The 19553-nt window shown below is 48.6% G+C and overlaps 1 protein-coding gene across 3 annotated transcripts in view; it reads right to left on the bottom strand.

The window, feature by feature from the left end:
• Window positions 1-2634: 2634 nt before the first annotated feature.
• Window positions 2635-19553, bottom strand: part of ZZEF1 (zinc finger ZZ-type and EF-hand domain containing 1) — a gene marked incomplete at both ends in the record, with an annotated part of 120432 nt that continues 103513 nt past the window's right edge. For 2 of the 3 annotated variants that reach the window (XM_079726040.1, XM_079726041.1), the window contains 13 exons: window positions 2635-2715; window positions 4525-4596; window positions 5194-5347; window positions 7625-7790; window positions 8193-8291; window positions 8463-8631; window positions 10186-10329; window positions 11367-11726; window positions 11823-11958; window positions 13740-13840; window positions 14711-14902; window positions 16494-16613; window positions 18129-18328. In XM_079726040.1, the coding sequence (XP_079582166.1) occupies window positions 2635-2715; window positions 4525-4596; window positions 5194-5347; window positions 7625-7790; window positions 8193-8291; window positions 8463-8631; window positions 10186-10329; window positions 11367-11726; window positions 11823-11958; window positions 13740-13840; window positions 14711-14902; window positions 16494-16613; window positions 18129-18328 (1994 nt within the window). The remainder of the gene's footprint in view (window positions 2716-4524; window positions 4597-5193; window positions 5348-7624; window positions 7791-8192; window positions 8292-8462; window positions 8632-10185; window positions 10330-11366; window positions 11727-11822; window positions 11959-13739; window positions 13841-14710; window positions 14903-16493; window positions 16614-18128; window positions 18329-19553) is intronic. The other variant, XM_079726042.1, reaches the window with a different exon arrangement.

Here is a 19553-nt window from a genome sequence, read left to right as displayed (position 1 = left end):
TCAGGATGGACTTGGTAGAAACTCCAGGTATCATCTTCGTAAGAGAGGCAGAAGGAGGGGAAGGAGAGGAAAAAAAGAAAAGCCCACACACAAGTGTACCTTTTTATATAGAATTTGTACAATATATTTCTCTTCATTTGCATATTTTACCCACAACTTAACATCCTTTATACAGGCTGAACTTACTCAGCTGATATAATCAAAATTCTTTCCTTCAACCAAATAAGAAAAATTCAAAATCGTAAACCTGTAAGAAAACAAATTAAAAACGATGATGAAAATAAGTCACTCCTCATTAGGAACAGCGTCTGTCTGTACAATATACATGGTTTGGAACAGATTTCTTTATAGATTAGGCACATGTTTCCACAACACCTCCATTCCTGCCAGTTTTATCTCATTCCAGGCAGTCCTGCCTAAGAAGGATCAGAGGGATGTTGGTCTTGATGGAAATCGCGCTTTCGGGTGCTGCTGGCCCAGCTGGGGACCAGGGGAGCAGGGCCTGGCTCAGCGGCGCCACCCAGTGGCTGGAAGCAGAGGCGGGTGGGATGCAGGGGAGCTGGGCGAGGCAGGGCCCTGCCAGGAGAGAGCAGCAGTTGTGGGTGAAGGGGAAACCGAGGCTTATTCTGTGCAAACTGGATACAGAGAGACCAGAATAGCAAGGGTGGTGTACACAGAGAAGCTATGAGGAGTCCAGCGTTTATTTACAGTTTATTTTCCAGGCGGGAGGATGGGGAGCAAAGCTGGTGGCTGGTGGCTGCTGTCAGTTTGAGGCACGGAGGGGTATCGGGGAGGTGGGGGCATGGCGAGGGTAAGCAGTGAGTGCACCATCTCCGTGCTGACCTTCCGTGGAGCCCCTCAGTGAGCCCGAGCCCGCAGTAGGGACCTCTCCTCCCAAGCACGGCACTTCTCTGTGATTTCCCTCCTCACTGCGAGACCCACCCGGGTCTGGGTGGTACAGAGCGTAGGCCCTTCTCTGGGGATGCAGGCAGAGCAAAAGATGAGAAAGCGGCTTCTACCAAGCCAGCAGCGCCTCACACCTCAACACCGTGAGACACCGGGCCAGGCCCAGGCCTTTCCAACACCAGGGTGATGGATGGGCTTCGGGTCACCGAGCTTCAGGACCTGTCCTGTTTCTGTCTCCTTTGAATTCTTCCCTCCATAATGGCTCCACATGCAGCTTGGGGCTGGGCTGAGAATCCAATTCTAGGGCTGCAGAAGGTCGCTGCACCTTGGCCTCCTGACCCAGAAGGCAAAAGTGCTCTTGTGGTGAGACGCTCCTGGGACCAGGAGTCTTGGGCCCCGCAGAGGGGGCTTCCGAGGCCATGGCAGTGCTGATCTGCTCAACTTGGCCCTGGCTATGATGAGCCTTCCTTGGGTTTGGCCCTGTGTGGGGGACATGCTCGGGCCCAGACCCCCACCCTTAAACGGCAGCTGTGGCTCAAACGTTCAAGTGGCGAGTCCCACTGCAGCTTATCCACGGCACAGGTGCCAACCCAGCCTCACACTCCAAAGCGTGGCTTTGGAAAGAGAAGAGTAATCAGCACTTCAGGGCAAGACTACAACCATTTAAAAAAAAAAAAAACGTGGAAAACAGCATTCATTAGAACTAATGTAGTTATTGCCAGACAAGTGACAGCCAAATAACCACGGAGAGTCCCAGAGGTGGACGTGATGGATTACCACGACCATGGAGCAGAAATACAATCATGTGGTTTTGTTTGTTTTTACTTCTAAGGTAAGGTATCCTCTGATTACACTTCAAGTCTTTAGGTTACAGAAGCTAAAGAGTATTCTTCAAGTTCTGCTACTTTCACACAAACCAGTTTGTCCCCCTGAATGACCGATCCACTGGTCATGCCCCCGAGCCTCTCTCAAGGGAGTTGGTGTGGTCCTTTCTAAGAACACGAGGTGGGAACTGAAATATGTTAAAACAACTAAAACCACGCAGCTGTGCTGGGAGCAGTGCACGGGCAGACGTGCACGGTGGCCCGCTGGCTGTTCCCAAGGGCACTTGTTCTCACCAAGGATTTCTCCGGGACGGCCGAGGCTATGCAGGGGGCCAGTGCGGCAGTGTGTTCCGAACTGAATGGTGGGGACCAGGTGGCAGCCCCGAGGGGCTCTCACTGGTTTTGGTTTGGATGACCCAGTCTCAAGAAGCAAAAGCAAAAGAGGAGCTGCCAGGCTGCTGCTGGAGGTCCTGCTGAGAAAGGTGGCCCAGGGCAGACCCTGTCTTCCCCTGAAGGTCAAGTGCAGGCAGTTCCAGCTCAACGGAGACAGACTCCTTTCCAGAACGGCTGCAGCCAGGTCTTCTTGGGGCTGTGGCTTCTGCAAGGACAGACCCTGGAGGAGGCTGGCCTCTGAACAACCTTCTCAAGGGCCTGCTGCCTGCCCTTTCTGAATAATTTTGCACTGGTCTGCTTATTCTCACATGCTATGGTACGTGCGGGTGCCTGGCCTGTGACACAGGAAGTTCTCGGAGATGTGGCGGCTTGGCATTCTAGTTGGGGTGGAAGGGGGAGCTCAAGGAGAGCCAGGCACCGACGCCACAGGAATCTTCCCGAATGAGTTTAGGCATCTGCTCTAAGATCCTTGTGGACAGATTAGCTAGTTCCATGCACACCATACCAAGGGCTAACACTCAACATTCCAGAGGCGGGTGGCCTTGTTTGGGTAGTTGATGGCCAGGCTGACAGCAGCAATGTTCTGCAGGGCCTGTGGAGGGAGAAAGAGTCATCACCAATGTCAAGGACCGGTCACCTGCTGGGTCACTGACTGCTGACAGAACAAGACTCTCAGCTGAGCACCTGAGGGGGGTCAGGGGAGAGGCAGACACGAGCCAGATGTAGTTCCCCTCACCAGGGGGACCACAGTCTAGAGTGAAAGACAAAGCTATCAAGAAAGACCACATGGAAACTCCAAACGTAGGCAGAATCATCACTGTCCCGAGAGGGGAGCAGGTGCAGTTCTGGGGGCTCAGAGGGCACATCTGCTGGGGGGTCTGGGAAAGCTGTTTAGGGAATGGGGACAGCAGCACGAAAGTGCAGAAGGGAAGAAACAAACAGCCAGTGGGCCCCCCCACCCCACCCCGAAGCAATCCTGGGAAGGCAGACGCCCTGGAGCCAGGCCAAGGCTGGTCTCCAAGCCAAGGCAGCAGGAGCCGGGGGCGGGGGCTGGGGAAGGAAGAGGCGGAAGCAGGGAGAAGAGGCAGAGAGCCAGTCCAGCAAGGTGAACAGGCTGTAGGGAGGGTCAGAATGAGGATGAGGAGGCCGCACACAGCGGCAGGTGAGGGAGGAGCCACAGGAATATGTGACGTGAAGCTTCCCGTGTCAAAACGGTCAAATGTCAAGATTTCACTGTGTGAAACCTTGGGACACCACGGGTGGTGATGGCAGGGCTGGCAGGCATCTCTCGGGAGGGGAGGGAGTTTTCACTCCGCCTTCGGGTCTCAGGACGATTCACACAAACCCCTCTGTAGTGGATGGGGGAAGCCCACTTCTAAGCAGGCACTCTGACCCTTTTTTGTAGGAGGACCGTAGGTTCACTGAGAAGACTTGCCAGGAACAGAGTGCAGGGCGCTGGCCGGGAGTCCCAGCTGGATGCCCCCTCAAGTGAGACCGCGGGCAAATCTTTCCCTTCTCTGAGCCTCAGTGTCCCCATCTGTCCACTGTGGACGCAGACCACACGCTCTACGATGTTCAAGGAGTCTGTGAGCCTAAGGTTCTCAAAATGTAGTCTGGATCCTGCGGGTTCCCCAGACCTTTTCAGGGGCTCCGCGTCGTAATAATACCGAGACATTATTTCTCTTTTTTCACTTTCATACTCTCACGAGTATACAGTGGAGTTTTCCGGAGGCTGCTGTGTGATAATAGAACAACTGAAAGCAGAAACAGATCTGCGAATCCAGCTGTCTTCTGTTAAGGCAGACATTAAAGAGATCTGCAAAAATGGAACACAACGCTACCCTTCTCAAAAATTATTTTGTTTTCAAAAATACCGTTGTTTTTCACAACTGTAGTATTAAATAGAATGAGATTATTTTAAAAAACAAATTGATAAGTGTTTAGCATTTAATTTCTAACTTAATTTCTAAATTTAAAATCTAATTTAATTCTAACAGTATATATCAATATATATAACGCACATAAACAAAAGCTTTTGGGGATCCTCAGTAATTTAAAAGCGTAAAGGGGCCCCGAGACCCAATAGCTGTCAGAGAGGAGTTCTCCTACCAGGGAAGAAAGTTACATCCAAAAATATCTGAAATCTAACTCTGTGGAAACTTCAGGGATCAGCCAAACTATAAATTTAAGGCACTGGTTGTTCTGGTTTAAAAGCCACAAATTCTTGCTAGTGTCTACTGACCCCACAGTTTAATACGAACGACACTGATAAATGGGGCTCCGCTGCTCTCTGTGACACCAGCAGGAAGTGGCTGACTCGGAACAGAGCTCCGTGTAAAGCCGGGGTGGAGTCTGCACGGGTGCCGGTGGGGGGAGGTTCGGCCGCCCGGGGAGGGCATACCTGCGCCGCGCAGCGCAGAAGGTGGTCGTCGGTGGTTAAGGCCAGCAGGTAATCCTGCAGCAGGCCGAGCTCCTGCGGAAAGAGCAGAGGGCAGCTGTCAGCAGGCTACCTGCTAGCAGACACCCACCCATGACCCACGGTCCCAGAAGACTCGGGTGGGACACTGCCGCCCTCTCCGCTGGGCATCTCACTGCCTGCTTTCCTTGGGAGCCACGGAAGGAACGGGACGATGGGGAGCCAGGTGTCCTGACTCACCGCAGTCTCCTCACTATAAAATGAGGGCGTGAGCTAAAGAGCTCTGAAAGGCCCTTTCATCTCTCACAGTCAATGAGTCTATTGTGCTGAGGGGAGGGAAAAGAGGAAGAAGAAAGAACCCGTTGGTTTATTTTCCCAAACTCACTGCTGTCAAGGGTCGATCCAGGGCAGTTTCCTTCCCCCTTTGGCATCAGGCCTGAGCAAACAAGCAATCTCGGGGAGGGCCTGGCTCCCCGGGGTGGGAGAGAGGGGAACCCCGGGCCCCAGGCCACGCCTGTCTCCCTGTGCGGGTTTGCCAAGCCCCCATGACACCCCGGGCTCTCAGAGGGCTGTGACCTGAGGCCCAGCGCTGGCCCCAGGCAGCAGACGAAGCAGAGGCCCGGAACCTGGTGGGGAGGCAGGACAGGCCCTCACCTGGGCGCGGTTCTCAGTGACAAAGAAGAGCTCGGTGAGGGCGCGATGCAGGGGCAGCAGGATGCCAGGCTGTGTCACGTCCTCAAACAGGCTGTACTCCATTTGGGTGAAGAGCTGCCACAGGGGCTTCAACAGCATGAGGTCACAGAGGTCGCTGTGGGAGAGGGGTATGGTTTGCTGGGATCACGCCCCTCAGACGTCGGACAGACAGAGGGTAGCTGCCGGGCACTGCAGCTCCAACGCTCCCCACCCCCCTATCCAGTAAAGGCAGGACAAGACAGTTCCAGTCACCTCACACCCCCCAAAACAGCCCAAACTATTCACCAATGGCAAATAAAAAAAGGGGCAGCATCTCAACTTCAAACCAGGACTCCGGGGAAAAGGATATCCTCAAGCACATTCACGTAAATCAACTGCACATCTTTAAAAATGGTTGTTAAAAACTTCCAGTGACAGTAGAAAAAATCTCAAGTTAATGTTAAGTGGAAAAGAGCAAGATATGTAACATAAAATGTAAACATTTAAAAACTGTATATGTAGTATTATGTGACCATATTAAAAACAATAGTAAATAAACATATCAAAAATGTTATCAGGGCTTCCCTGGTGGCGCAGTGGTTGAGAGTCTGCCTGCCGATGCAGGGGACATGGGTTTGTGCCCCAGTCCGGGAGGATCCCACATGCCACGGAGTGCCTGGGCCCGTGAGCCATGGCCGCTGAGCCTGCGCGTCCAGAGCCTGTGCTCCGCAACGGGAGAGGCCATAACAGTGAGAGGCCCACATACCGCAAAAAAAAAAAAAAAAAAAAAAAGGCAAAGGACCTAAAGAGACATCTGTTCAAAGAAGGCATACAAATGGCCAACAGGTACATAAAAAGGTGCTCAATTATCACTAATCATCAGGGAAATGCAAATCAAAACCACAATGAGATATCACCTCACCTGTGTTAGGATGGCTCTCATCAAAAAGATAAGAGAAAACAAATGCTGGCAAGGATGTCGAGAAAAGAGAGAACCCTTGTGCACTGCTGGTGGGAATGTAAACTGGTACAGCCACTATGCAAAACAGTATGGAGGTTCCTCAAGAAATTAAAGCTAGAACTACCAAATGATCCAGTGATCCCACCTCTGGGTATATCCAAAAGAAATGAAATCATTATCTCAAAGAGATTATCAGTACTCCTATGTTCATTGCAGTATTATTCCTAATAGCCAATGTCTGGAAATAATGCCTGTCAATGGACGAATGGATAAAGAAAATGTGGTGTATATACACACAATGAAATATTATTCAGTTATGAGACAAAAGGAAATCCTGCCATTTCCGACAACATAGATGAACCCGGAGGGCGTTATGCTAAGTGAAATAAGCTAGATAAAGAAAGACAAATACTGCATGGTATCACTTTTATGTGGAATCCAAAAAAAAGTCAATCCTATAGAAACAGGGAATTAGAATGGTAGTTGCCAGGGGCTGGGAAGTGGGGGAAATGGGGAAAGGCTGGTAAAAGGGTATAAACTTTCAGTTATAAGATGAATAAGGTCTGAGGATCTATTATACAACATGGTGACTATAGTTGATAATAGTGTACCATACTATAACACATAACAGAAATTTGCTGAAAAGCAAATTTCAGCAAGAGGGTGAAATTTAAGTGTTGTCACATACCACAAGGTATGAGGTGATGGATGTATTAGTTAACTCGATTGTGGGAATCCTTTCTCAATGTATAATGTATTATGTATCAAATCATTACCTTCTACACTTTAAATACATTACAATTTTATTTGTCAATTACACCTCAATAAAGCTGGGGTGGGGGAAAGAAATAAACTAATTCTAAAATTTACATGGACATGCTGGGTAAAAATAGCCAAGACAATCTTGAAGATGAAGAACCAGTGGAAGGATTTATACTGCTAGATAACGTAAATTTGCTATAAAGCTACAATATCTAAGTGTGGTACTGGCACAAAGATAACCAAAAAGACCAATGGAACAAAAGCAACCAGGGATGGAACCATGTGTATACGGACACCTTCTCTGTGACAAAGATGGCACTGGAGTGTGGTGAGGGGAAAGGTGGGCTTTTGAGTTAAGTGGAGATCCATGTGAGAAAAAGCAAAGTTTGACCCTACCCTTCAAATCATGCACTAAAATTCGTTCCATGTGGATTGTAGACCTAAATATGGAAGAAAAAATAATTAAGCTTTATCTTCATGACCCCAAGGTCAAGTAAGGCAAAAATTTCCTAAATAGGACAATGAAAGCTCTATCATAAAGGAAATGAGTGATGAACTGGAAGACATTAAAATTAGAAACTTCTTTTCATCAAAGACACCGCTAACAGAGTGAATGGCAAGCCCCGAAGTGGGGGAGATATTCACAATACAAATACCCAGCAAGGGACTCGTATCCAGAAGGCAGCTTACCTGTGGGTGCAGCATCGCACGATCCTCAGGAGTAGGTGGATGGCTTTTAACCGCTGATGACCAGTCTGGCGACAGGCCACGCCCACCAGCCATTCCCAAATTTTGGCTAACGGGAGGTGCGGCACAACTCTTTCCTCTGACAGCATCTGCTTCAAAATCTCGAATCCTGGCAACCCCCACAACACAGAGACATTTGAAAAGTGTAAACTGCTCAAGTTTTAATGAATAGGAGGAAACCACTGTGATCATGTACATTTCGCCTGAAATTATGCCTTATGTAAAAGTAACATAGGAACACTTTCAGTTCTTCCTTTTTGCAGAATGCCCTGGCAAATTCTAAGAGAACAAGCATCTTTCCTAGGTCTTGACAGATGGCTCTTTAGAAGTTACAACCTGCCAACTCCAGCACATTCACAAGCGACGTGCGTGGGCCTTGTGGACAAATTCGTTGAAGTCTCAGAGAAAAGTACCTGCTTTGATTTTAACAAAGATAAGTGACATAATGGCACCGACCCCCAGAGTGTCCCGGGCCGGGAGATCATGCAAACAGAAAGACCAGAGCACACACCTGTCTGGAATCGCCCCAGGTGCCCAGCCGTCACAGTGAATTTGTAGCCCCACTCGGTGTTGCTCATGTCAGAGGTGAAGCGGTAATACAGAGTATCTCCTGGGGGGGGCACACAAGAATCAGAAAACAGGTCAGGACGCTGCAGCAACAGGGAAAGGCAAGTGAGCGCTTTCCACTGAGAGAGATTCAACACAGTTTTAAACCCCTCAACAATCTCCCTTCTAGGTACTTAACGCTAAGAGTCTGTATCCCTCAGTATTTATTTACTACCTGGAAGCTCAAAATCTTTCCATTTCTGCTGAGACCCACTGAAGTTGTGTCGATCCTGCTGAAAGTCACTGCTGCTGGACATGGCCAGCTCGTCACAGCCTTCCTCTGTATTGCACTGAGGATCGAATTTGATTGAGAGGTAGATTGCACCAGGAATGTGAACTTTATCCTAGGAGGGGAAACAAGGACATTCCTGTCATCGCTGGCCACTGGACAGTGACTGAGGGCTTCCTTGTGCCGATCCTGCAGCTAAAACTGGGCATGTAAGAAGGGGTGAGTCACAGCCCCTGCCTTCCCAGGAGCTCTCGGCCCAGCGGGGTCCGGGAGCACGCACATGGCTGCAAACACGGCAGGAAGCACACCGTGCAGCCTGGGGCACAGCTCGAAGGAGGCGGGGGGAGGGGAGGGGAGGCGAGGGCAGAAAAGAGTCCCAGTGAAGGGATGTTTGGGTTGCTGTGGAGACTGGGGGCACAGGAGCAGCCTGTCCAGGAGGAAGGAATGGCAGGAGGCAGGTGAGAGAGATGAGCACCTGCGGGGTGCATGCCAGGCAAAGGAAAGAGCCCTGACTGGAAAGCCTGACGTGTTCAGGGAATAACAGGAGCTTGATGTGTCTGAGGTACAGGGTGAGCTTTGTGTGCACGTATGCTTGGGAGATGGGGACAGGGGTGACGTGACCCTGGAGAGGCTGGCAGGGACACACGCAGAAGGCTTTTTGTGCTAAAATGAAGCGTCGAGACTTGTCTGGACAGCAGGGGGAGCCCTGGAAAGGTTGTAAGCAGGAGAAAGCCTAGGTTAGGTTTGTGCTGTACCAGGATCACTGTGACAGCTGGTGTGCAGCAAGGCCAGGGCCGGGCAGGCCAGCAGTGGGGGACCAGAGAGGAGCAGAGGGAGGGACCCAGGGAAGGGGAGGAGTCAGGGCAGCGGAGAAGGTAAGGTGATCGCTCTGAGGTAGAACTCGCTAGCTCACTAGGTGTGTCTCCGTGGGGCTGGGGGAGCGGGGACAGAGCCTAGGAGCCGGGGAAGAAAAGAGGCTTAGAAGGTAGAGAGTGAGGAGGTTTATACTTCTGCAAAACGGAACCTCAGCTGGCAACAACCATATCCTGGATTAGTTTCTCCATCGCCCACCACTGTGGCCACAGGCTGTAATCTACTCAGAACGACAGCTCCAACATTTTGAAAAGAGATGAAGAAATGCAAGCAGCACTAAGTCAGTGAGGATAACTGAGGCCGCCCCCCTCCTGACTCATCCAAACTCCTACTGCTCTCTGTCCACGTACAGACTTAAGGATGGAAAAGATGAGGCTTTTCAGTTCTGGGTAATTAAAGGGGTGGGAGACTCCAAGGTGTGGCCAGGTCATCAGGAGATGGACAGCGTGAGGGCTGAACCCAGACCCACACTCAAAGCCTCTGCCAGAGACACCGAGGCCTCACTCTCAGGAGCTTGCTGCAGGAAGAGGAATCTCTCCTCCAGGGCGGGGTGGCCCCTTGCTTTCTATTAAAACAAGGTCAGGAGAAGAGAGGACTTGTTTGTATAAATTCCCGGGACTGGCTTCAGGGAGGCAGACTGCTGCTGAGACCACGGGAGCACTTTCTAGGCCACGTCTGTCCAGGCAGAAAGAGCCGCAGTGGGAGTTGATGAGATTCATGCTACTCAGCAACCCTTGCAGGTCCTGCCAGCTGCGTACCCTGAGGCTGGGCGAGTCTGGCCGACCCGGGATCGTACCTCAAAGTTGGTGTTGTTGTTATACGGGTGTTTCGACTCCCTCACTTGCACCTCCATTCCTGGCTCCTCCATGAACTGGCAGGCAGCCAGGGCCATGGTGCCTAGCATGCTCTCTCGGCACCCCTGGAGCACCTTCTGCAGTATCTGGTGGGACACAGGCAGGAAACATGGGAAGATGGTGACAAAACTTTGTAGTTCAGCTAGAGACTGTGCCCAGGGCTCCTGAGTTCTGCTATATGGGTCCCCTGGTTCTACACAGAAGGAAGTAGAAGAGATGCTTCCAGCCCTGTGAAAGTTTGCTAACCCAGCACTACTTCAAAAGACCAAGTCGAAGATTTGATTTAAAAACAAAACAAAAGATGATCACCACTTGTCAAGTTGAAACTTAAAATTAGAGCACTGGAGACTTCCCTGGCAGTCCAGTGGTTAGGACTCCGCGCTTCCACTGTAGGGGGCACGGGTCTGATCCCTAGTCAGGGAAGTAAGATCCCACAGGCCGCAAGGTGTGGCCAAAGAACAAACAAAATTAGAGCACTGGACTTAAGAGAATGCACAGACTCTGGTAAGACCCCACGTCTGCCACCCAGAAGCTGGGAGCCTTGGACAAGCCTCCCGGGCTTGATTTCTTCACCAATAAAACTCCCTGGGTCACAACGTAACACAGGTGTAAGTGCTGGCAGAGTGTCTGACCTGAGGTAAGACATTCTAGAAACCATGGTTTAAAATGGAAGACGTAAACCTTCCTGGAAGGCTTCCTGTATTATGGGAACAGGCTGTCAGAATCATAATTAACCCTGTCTCCCAGACTTCACACTGTGTGAGACCCTAGGGGACATGAGAAGAGACAGGCTATCAAGGAGAGTTAGACTCATAAGTCTGAAAACAAAAAAGGAAAACTGCAAGAGCAGGTTTCATGGATCGTTACATCAAACACTCTCTGAGCACCAAGTCTGCCTAGGCCATGAGCTCGGCTCCAGGCCAGTACTTGGGAGTGTTTAACAGTGACCTGACCCTGCCTTCGTTGCGTTCACACCTGTAAGGGGGCTGTACAGCCACATAGGTAACCTCACTCCAGGAAGGCACTCACTAGAGGAAGCCTATTCAAACCCCCCAGCAGGGGGCTGGGAGGGACACAGAGGAGGAGCAAGTGGGGTGAGCGCCCAGCCCGGCTGCCTAATTACCTTCTCCCACTGGTGCTTTTCTTCCAGCTGCATGAACATATCCAGAATGTAGGTCATGTGGGCAGGGCCGCTCAGCTCCAGGATGTCCTCGCTCACCGGGACGTGCCCTGGCCACTCAGCGAGCAAGGATGCGAGCACGTGGCGGGCGTACAGGACTGCTGTGGCCTCGTTCACACGGAACAGGTAGTCCCGCACAGCCCTCTTGCTCTTGCAGTTGAGCTCTTTGTGCAGGAGGGCGGCGCTCTTGCTGCGCCGCTGCTTGGCGTAGCTCTGCTGCAGTTCACTCTCCGTGCTGGAGATCAGCTTCTGGGTCACGGGGTTTGACTCCGTGGTGGCCTGGTCACAGCGTGCGGGCCGGGACTGCAACCCAAAGACCACCGTCACAGAGGCCTGGCCTTCTCACAACTGGGGTGGGAGCGGGGCAGACACCTTGCTTCCCAGGTGGGGGCGACATACCAAGCATGGTAAGATAATCATGTCTGTATCCACAGCTTTGGCGCTCTGCTCGTCCAGTCTCAGACTCCTGCTGGGCTGCCACCTCTGAGCCAGGGTCCGTATCCTTTCGTCGGTGGTGAGCTCATCCCCGTCAAACCTGAAGAGAAGGAAGGAACACAAAGTTGGGCACCCTAGTTACAGAAAGGCAAGAGTTTAACCTGCAGTGAAACTTGCAGAAATGCCGATCCGAGTTATTTTCCTGTTATTTCGCAATTACGTTGTTATGTTCCATATTTCACACGCTAGATTCACAGTGTTCATCTATTCGTGCACGCAAACGTGCACACAAACGGACACGCAGGGCTTCCCTGGGGGCGCAGTGGTTGAGAGTCCGCCTGCCGATGTAGGGGACACAGGTTCGTGCCTCGGTCCGGGAAGATCCCACATGCTGTGGAGCAGCTAGGCCCGTGAGCCATGGCCGCTGAGCCTGCGCGTCCGGAGCCTGTGCTCCGCAACGGGAGAGGCCACAACAGTGAGGGGCCCGCGTAACGCAAAAAAAAAAAAAAAAAAAACGGGCACACAAATGTGCACGCATGCCCATGTGCCCAAAGCAGAGATGCAAGCCATCCCTTAGGATCCATTCTTCCTTTCATTTAGAAACAAAGTTCCCTGAAGTTTTAGCAAGATACACAATCACCCAGCTGGAGACACAGTTCCCAGCCCTCCTAGCAGCAATGCAACTAGGGTCACACCAATGGGAGGCCAGTGAGGTAACGTGTGCCATTTCCGCAGCCTGCCCTCAAACAACTGGGTTAAGGATGAGCTCCTTTCCCCACCTTCCCCCTTTCTTCTGGGCTGGAACAAAGAGCTGGTGTCGGGGAGCCAGCTCTGACGACACAGATGAGGACGGCACCCTTGGGGGTGCGGGGTCCCTTGTGAAGCAGACCGCCCACCCACCCTAGGCTGCTGCCTACCTCTGGACTGCGCCGTGAGAGGGAAAACAAATTCCATCTTCCTTGACCATGTTACTTCTGTGTCCTAACTGATGCAACCCTGCCTCACCTCACAAAGGATTTGAGGCAGTAGATAAGAAATACATATGGGAAAATAGAAATATGAAATAAAAGAAAATTAAATTGGAATTGGATATAAATCAGAATAGGAAGTCAAACCTAGGATGTGGGGGATGGAGGAGGAGATTAGTTGCAGAAACATAAAGTTCTCCACAAATTTAAGAGCTGGGCCCGAGAACTAGCTCTGAACTTCCTGGCCAAGAGGAAGGGTATATTGTTAATTTTATAATAATCCTTGAAGAAAAAACATGAAAATAATGTACAGAAGTGAAAAAACAAACAAACGAAAGGACACTTCTGACCAGAATGTACCAGAAGGTCCTGCTCTGCACTGTTTGCTCCCTGGGCTGACGTGGGAGAGAAACCTTGGCGTCTGTGTCAAAACTCTGCCCCCCTTCCCTGGTGGCGCAGTGGTTGCGAGTCTGCCTGCCAATGCGGGGGACACGGGTTCGTGCCCCGGTCCGGGAAGATCCCACATGCCGCGGAGCGGCTGGGCCCGTGAGCCATGGCCGCTGAGCCTGCGCGTCCGGAGCCTGTGCTCCGCAACGGGAGAGGCCACAACAGTGAGAGGCCCGCGTAATGCAAAAAAAAAACCAAAACTCTGCCCCCACAACGAGTTTACTCTAAGAGGCAGACTGTGAATATAAAGCTCTTCCTAAAGGAGAAGCACACAACACAACTCAAAGATGAGCCATGCGGTGTGGCACAGCCAGCTTTCATGTCGCTTTACGAAGAAATGAAAACCAACTGCTCTTTGGCCCGTCGGGAGTTTTTATCCAGATCTAGTTGGCAGGAGGTAAACAGAGTCCCGCCCTTACTTGTTGCCTCACTCACTACACTTTGGCTACATCTAAATGTCCCTTACCTCTTCTGAACCTCCAGGAAGAAAGAGTCGGTCCTCTTCATCTGCAGTTCGTATATGGCCCGGAGAACGTGCAGAGGGGCATTGAGGGCGTCGTGAGCCATCTGAAGGCCACAAGGGGGCAGTAGAAGAGAGAAAAGTTAAACTGCTGTAACACATTATTGAGGATCTGACCTCAAAAGTGATAAAACAATTATTTCCTAAAGTTACCACAAGTTATAATTTAAGAACATCACATGGGCACTTCACGTATATAAGATTATAAGCCCTAAAACATGGACTGTAAAATCTGCATTACTGTTATAAATTCAAAGGAAGATATAAAACATGGAAACACCAAAAAAAAAAAGTCATGCAAACAAATGTACTGTTAATAGTCAATAATTACCCACCAAATTGAATTCATTGCTAGCTTCTCTGTAGCAGCTGCCTTGCACTCAAGTTTGTTAAGTGACACATAAATCTAAGTACTGGACTTTCTTTTGATGTTTTTAAAAACTGTACTTGCTTTTCTTATATCCACCCCATACTCTCTGTTTACTCTTCACACAGTTAGACCCTTTGAAGTCCAAGCCCTTGCCCATTTTCACATCATTCTAAGGAAGAGTGGATTATCCAGGGAAAGTAGGAGTGTGTCTGAGAAACTGTGAGGACAGACTGTCGCCTGGGGATTTATGGACAGGCCTGAAATTACATGCAAAATTTTACCAAAGTATTTGCAAGTATAGTTTATGGGAGAAATGATCTAAAGCTTTTGGGTCCATGACCCCCAAACATTAAGAACTACTGTTGTAATAGGGCTTTTCCATCCCTCTGGACGAATTCTGCACAATACCGACTGAGTCTTCAGGAAGTGCATTCTCAGGACATCAGTCTGAAGCATTTTCACATGGAGGCTAAAACACAGTCCAAGCCAAAGAGAATCCATTCCTTAGAGTCCCTTCCTCAGTCCACACCATGACCCAAGAACGTACCAAGAAACATATTCTGGTGGGCTCATCCAGGCTTTCGAGAGGGTCTAGCTTTTTCTGCTCTGGCTCACCCGGGCTGCTGACTGACCGTTCCACCTCTTCCTCCTGGTCCCCTCGCTCATCCAGCTCCAGCTCTCCATGCTCAGCCAAAGTGCTGATCTCCTTTTTTGAGGAGTACAGCATGATGGACAAAATCTACACAGAAAGAAAATCAGGCAGGGCAGGAACATGAGTGTTTAGTGGGTGAGATCTTTAACCCTCAAAGGGTAGAAAATATCTGACTGAACCTTTTAAAAGACATCAGAATTCACAAAAAGAATGTAAAATTAGTAAAGAAATATGGAAACATGTTCAACCATACTTATAATCAAAGAAATGCTGACTAAAAACTACAAGGGACCTTTGTGTTTAACTTTGCCACTGATGGTGTAAGTTGTTATCATCCTTTTAGAAGGCATTTTGGTGAAATGTAAAGAGCTATACAAATGTTCATAACCTTTGACCTGGTAACTCATCTTCTAGGAATAATGTAAAATGTGTAAAAAGTTATACTCCTGATATGGTCAATGAAGCATTTAATAATGGCAAAAAACTGAAACCCATCTTTATGGATCATCTGCAGCCATTAAAGATGGTCGTTATGGGGCTTCCCTGGTGGCACAGTGGTTGAGAGTCCACCTGCCGATGCAGGGGACGCAGGTTCGTGCTCCAGTCCAGGAGGATCCCACATGCCGCAGAGCGGCTGGGCCTGTGAGCCATGGCCGCTGGGCCTGCACGTCCGGAGCCTGTGCTCCGTGACGGGAGAGGCCACAACAGTGAGAGGCCCACATACCGCAAAAAAAAAAAAAAAAAGATGGTCGTTATGAAAACTACCTAGCAACTTAGAAAAATGGCCATCACATGACCTCAATTTATTTCAACAGTGTGCTTCATTGTACAATCTAAACCTGTGTATGTAATATAAACACAGAAGGAAAAAAATTAGAAAAAGGAAATACACATAATACTAACGGTAGCTGTGTTTGGGGGGGAATGAAATTTGGAGTTTTTCTTTCTTTTCTATTTTTCAAACTTTCTGAATATAAAAAATATAAGTTTTTGAATGTAAAAAATTTTTACTTTAAAATATTTCCTAAAGAACAAGAGCTCAAATGCTCACCAGGTTATCCATTAATGTTTTAGCGTATTTTCCTAAAACCTAACCAAATCCTCCTGTGGCAACTGAGAGCTGTTTCCTGGAGCTCAGGCCTCTGTGTGACTGAGAATGGCCAGCTGAGCACCCCCATACAGCAGCAGCCTTTTCTGACCTGAAGCTGACACTTGGCACAGAAGCGCCCCAGGGAACCACAGTAATTCCACTAAGAAAAATCTAAGGCCTATGGCGAAAAGTAATAAAATGAAAATTATCAACTAAAATCCTACATAAAATAAACATAAGTGAGGACAAATTTAGGAATTGATTTTAGCTCAAAGGAATTTTAAAGGGAAATAATAATTCAAGGGCAGATTTACTACCGTGATATAATTGGTCAACCGTTTGTTTCCACAAAATATTTCTCTTCCAATATTCTTTGAACAAACCTCAAATTCATTTTCCCTGACAAGGGAGGACAGGTGTCATAATCTCTATTTTCAAAAAGGAAGACAAATATAAGACACTGTTTTAACGACTGCACCAGATGAGAGTGCACAGGGCAGAACCAGCTGTAACTGACTGGTGGTTCTAACTCCCAGGCCAGTAAATCTGCAGCAGGAAGCAGCAGCAGGAATCACCCTGGTCCCTTACTTCCAGGTCCCGGAGGAGCCACGTTTTACTGAAGCCGGTCCCTTTGCTGCACTTTTTCACCAGCAGCTTCAGCAAATCAGTCTGAAGGAAGGTAGCATGGGTCTCTTCAAAACCATGAGCCTGCCAAACAGAAAAAGAATGATATGCAACTGCCTCAGAGTGAAAAAGGTAAGGGTCACTCGGGGAGAAGCAGGCCTCTGTCAGAGCCCAGTCTCAGCTAGTGGCCCAAGTTCACCTTCTGGTGAAAATTCCAGAGTCAACGGGGGGGATGAAACTCTGAACCTGAGCCATAACCTAAGTCTGTTCGCTCTCTAATTCATTCACTCAACAAGTATTTCTGAAGCCTTGTACATTCTATGTGCTGAGTTCTGTGCTAAGAACAGAGGTTTTATGTCCCTCTCCTGCTCTCTACCTTCCAAAAGCTTCCCACTGCCCTGCAGACTGAAATCCGAGTCCCTATTCATAGCTGACAAGGTCCTGCAGGCTCCCTGCCTATCTCTGTGGTCTCATCGCCTCCTCGGCACTGTCCTGAAGCCCTAAGGTAGTTCCTTCTACTCCCTGACAACCAGGCCTGGAGTTTGACCTCTTCCAGGATGTAATGCTCTGCCCAGACTCCTTATCTATCACCTCAGATTTCACCTCCTCAGAAAGGCTCTTTCTGACTCATGGTGGATTTCCTGGCAGGCTCTTTGCTGTCTCCCTCGAAGTTTAGGCTGAAAGCTCCATGACAGCAGGGACATTCTTTCTAGTTCAACACTACGTACTCAGTTCCATCTGGCCATTTGTCAGTTCCATCTGACAAATAGACAAATATTTACGGAATGAAGGATTCAAAGACAGAAATGGTCTCTGCCCTCAGGGAGTTTATTTTCTCTTTCCTACTGTAATGTAAACAACTAAAACAATAGTAGATTGTGATAAATGCCATGAAATCAACAAACAGCAGATGTGTGGTCTCAAGCCTAAAAATATAAACTCTCAGGGCTGGGCCAGAGCTGAAATGCCATCTAGTCCAATCTCCTTGTGGTGCTTGAGTCATTCCATGGCCTCATCGCCAGTGCTGCCAAAGTCAGGGAACGCATAAACTTGCCAAATGAGATCCTTCTCTCATGGCTAGTTCTGTTGGAAAGATCCTCCCTATTGATGCCCCTCAGCTGGTAGAAGAATCATGTTCCCCACAAGTCAAGGCTTCCCAACTCCATGTCAATTATCGCCCAGCTCTTTAACTTGTCTGTCTTCTCTCACACCAAATGCCAAACCTATTGCTCCAAGATCCTGTAAGATATTAGCCCCCTTTATTCTTCCTAGGATGAACCAGAAGGGACCGTGGTTCAGAGGCAAGTGAGAAACTGTTCAGTCAATTTTTCTTCTCATCTTCCAAGGTTATGGGCCCATTAGGTAGTGGTACCTGGTTCCATGAGGCAGGACTGAAAAATTACAGAGAACCAACTATTGGGAAAATTCTGTTTCTTCCTTAAAGTTATCCTTGTGCAAGGTGCCAATTATTTCTAAAAATAATCAAGATCCTATGATTAACCATCCATTGAAATCAGATGGTACTTCCTTCTAGTTAATACCCTGCAGGTGTGAAATCACAGCCAGATTCATTAGCAAATGGAAGAAGCTCACCACTACCTTTAGTGTTTTGTATAATCCTTTGAGGGCCAGGGACAGGACCCAAGTTGCTTCCACTGCCTCGGGACAATGGCTGTCCATGCTGGTTTGCAGAAGGTGACTGGCAATAAAGGCGAAGTGCTGGGAGTATTGGCTCAGCTGGGCCTGAGAGTTGCTGCATTCTGGTCCTCCTCCTTTCTGGACCAGCTGGTAGTCCTTCACTGAAGGGTGATGTCAGGCAGGAAAAGAAGGCACAAAAAGCACAGTTAATACTTCCTGCAGATAAGTTTCTTCCCCAGTAATGTGCCTTACTGAAGCAAGAACTGCAGACCCCAAAACACAAATCTCTCTGGCTTCAAACTTAGTCATTATATTTAAGGCCAACTTGCAGCTGAGCACAAAAGTGGTACTGGGCCACCTACCCGCCAAGCCACCAAGAGATGCAATTCACATTCCTACTACTCACACAAACAGGTTGTCTCCAAAGGTGTTAAAGGAAGTTCACAAACACAGAACACATGAGAGACTTCCATTTCAGAACAAGCCTGAGAGACTTCCATTTCAGAACAAGCCTGAGTAAAAGGGATCGGATTTACTCTCTTACATTAAACAACCAGAACCCTGGAAAAATACATGAAATGATGGTTTGCAGACATTGGACAATAGGTAGTACAGGACGATGACCCCTGAAAGAAGGGACATAAACCAGGTGAGCCTTCCAATAGCCCTGGCTATCTGGAGACAATTTCCAGCCTGCACAGCATGGAGTGGAAATCCAAGTCCAGTTTTAATGAACTGAGGAGACAGAGGTCAGAGTTCAGGGAAGTCAAGGCAGCTAGAACTTATGGGACAGAATATCACAGAGAAGGGAGATGAACAGAGAGAGGGGTGTGTGGGAGACCCCTCTAGATATCTACAGAGGGTTCCTCATGAGTATTTGGCTGAATACTGATCTACACAAATGTGAGAGGAAACTATCTAGATAGGAAACTACCTAGTTCTAGGAAAGAACTGTCAAAAAGCAGTAGGCAGAAGAATTCTTGGAGCTCACAAAGAACTCTGAGAATATTCTGTCTTCTGACCAGTTAGAGTGGAAGTGTCCTAGTCGGGGGCAAAAAACTATTTGAAGACATAATGATCAAAAAAATCCCAAATTTGATGAAAACTATAAATCTATAGATTCAGGAGCTCTTTAAACCATCAAGCAGAAGAAACATAATGAAAATCATGCCAAGGCACATCATAACCAAAATGCTAAAAAGCAGTGATTAAGAGAAAAATCTTAAAAGCAGGCAGAGAAAAGAGACACATTTTGAAGAGTAACAGAGAATGACAGCTGACTTCATGGCAGAAACTATGCAAACCAGAAGAAAAAAGATCAATATCTTTAAGGTGTGCAAAGAAAAATCTCTCCGCCTACAATTTTTACCTAGAAAAATTCACCTC

This window comes from Hyperoodon ampullatus (genome assembly GCF_949752795.1).
Source record: "Hyperoodon ampullatus genome assembly, chromosome: 19".
Taxonomy (NCBI): domain Eukaryota; kingdom Metazoa; phylum Chordata; class Mammalia; order Artiodactyla; family Ziphiidae; genus Hyperoodon; species Hyperoodon ampullatus.
The sequence above is the reverse complement of the archived record's forward strand: the minus strand, read 5'-3'. Positions and strand labels throughout refer to the sequence as shown.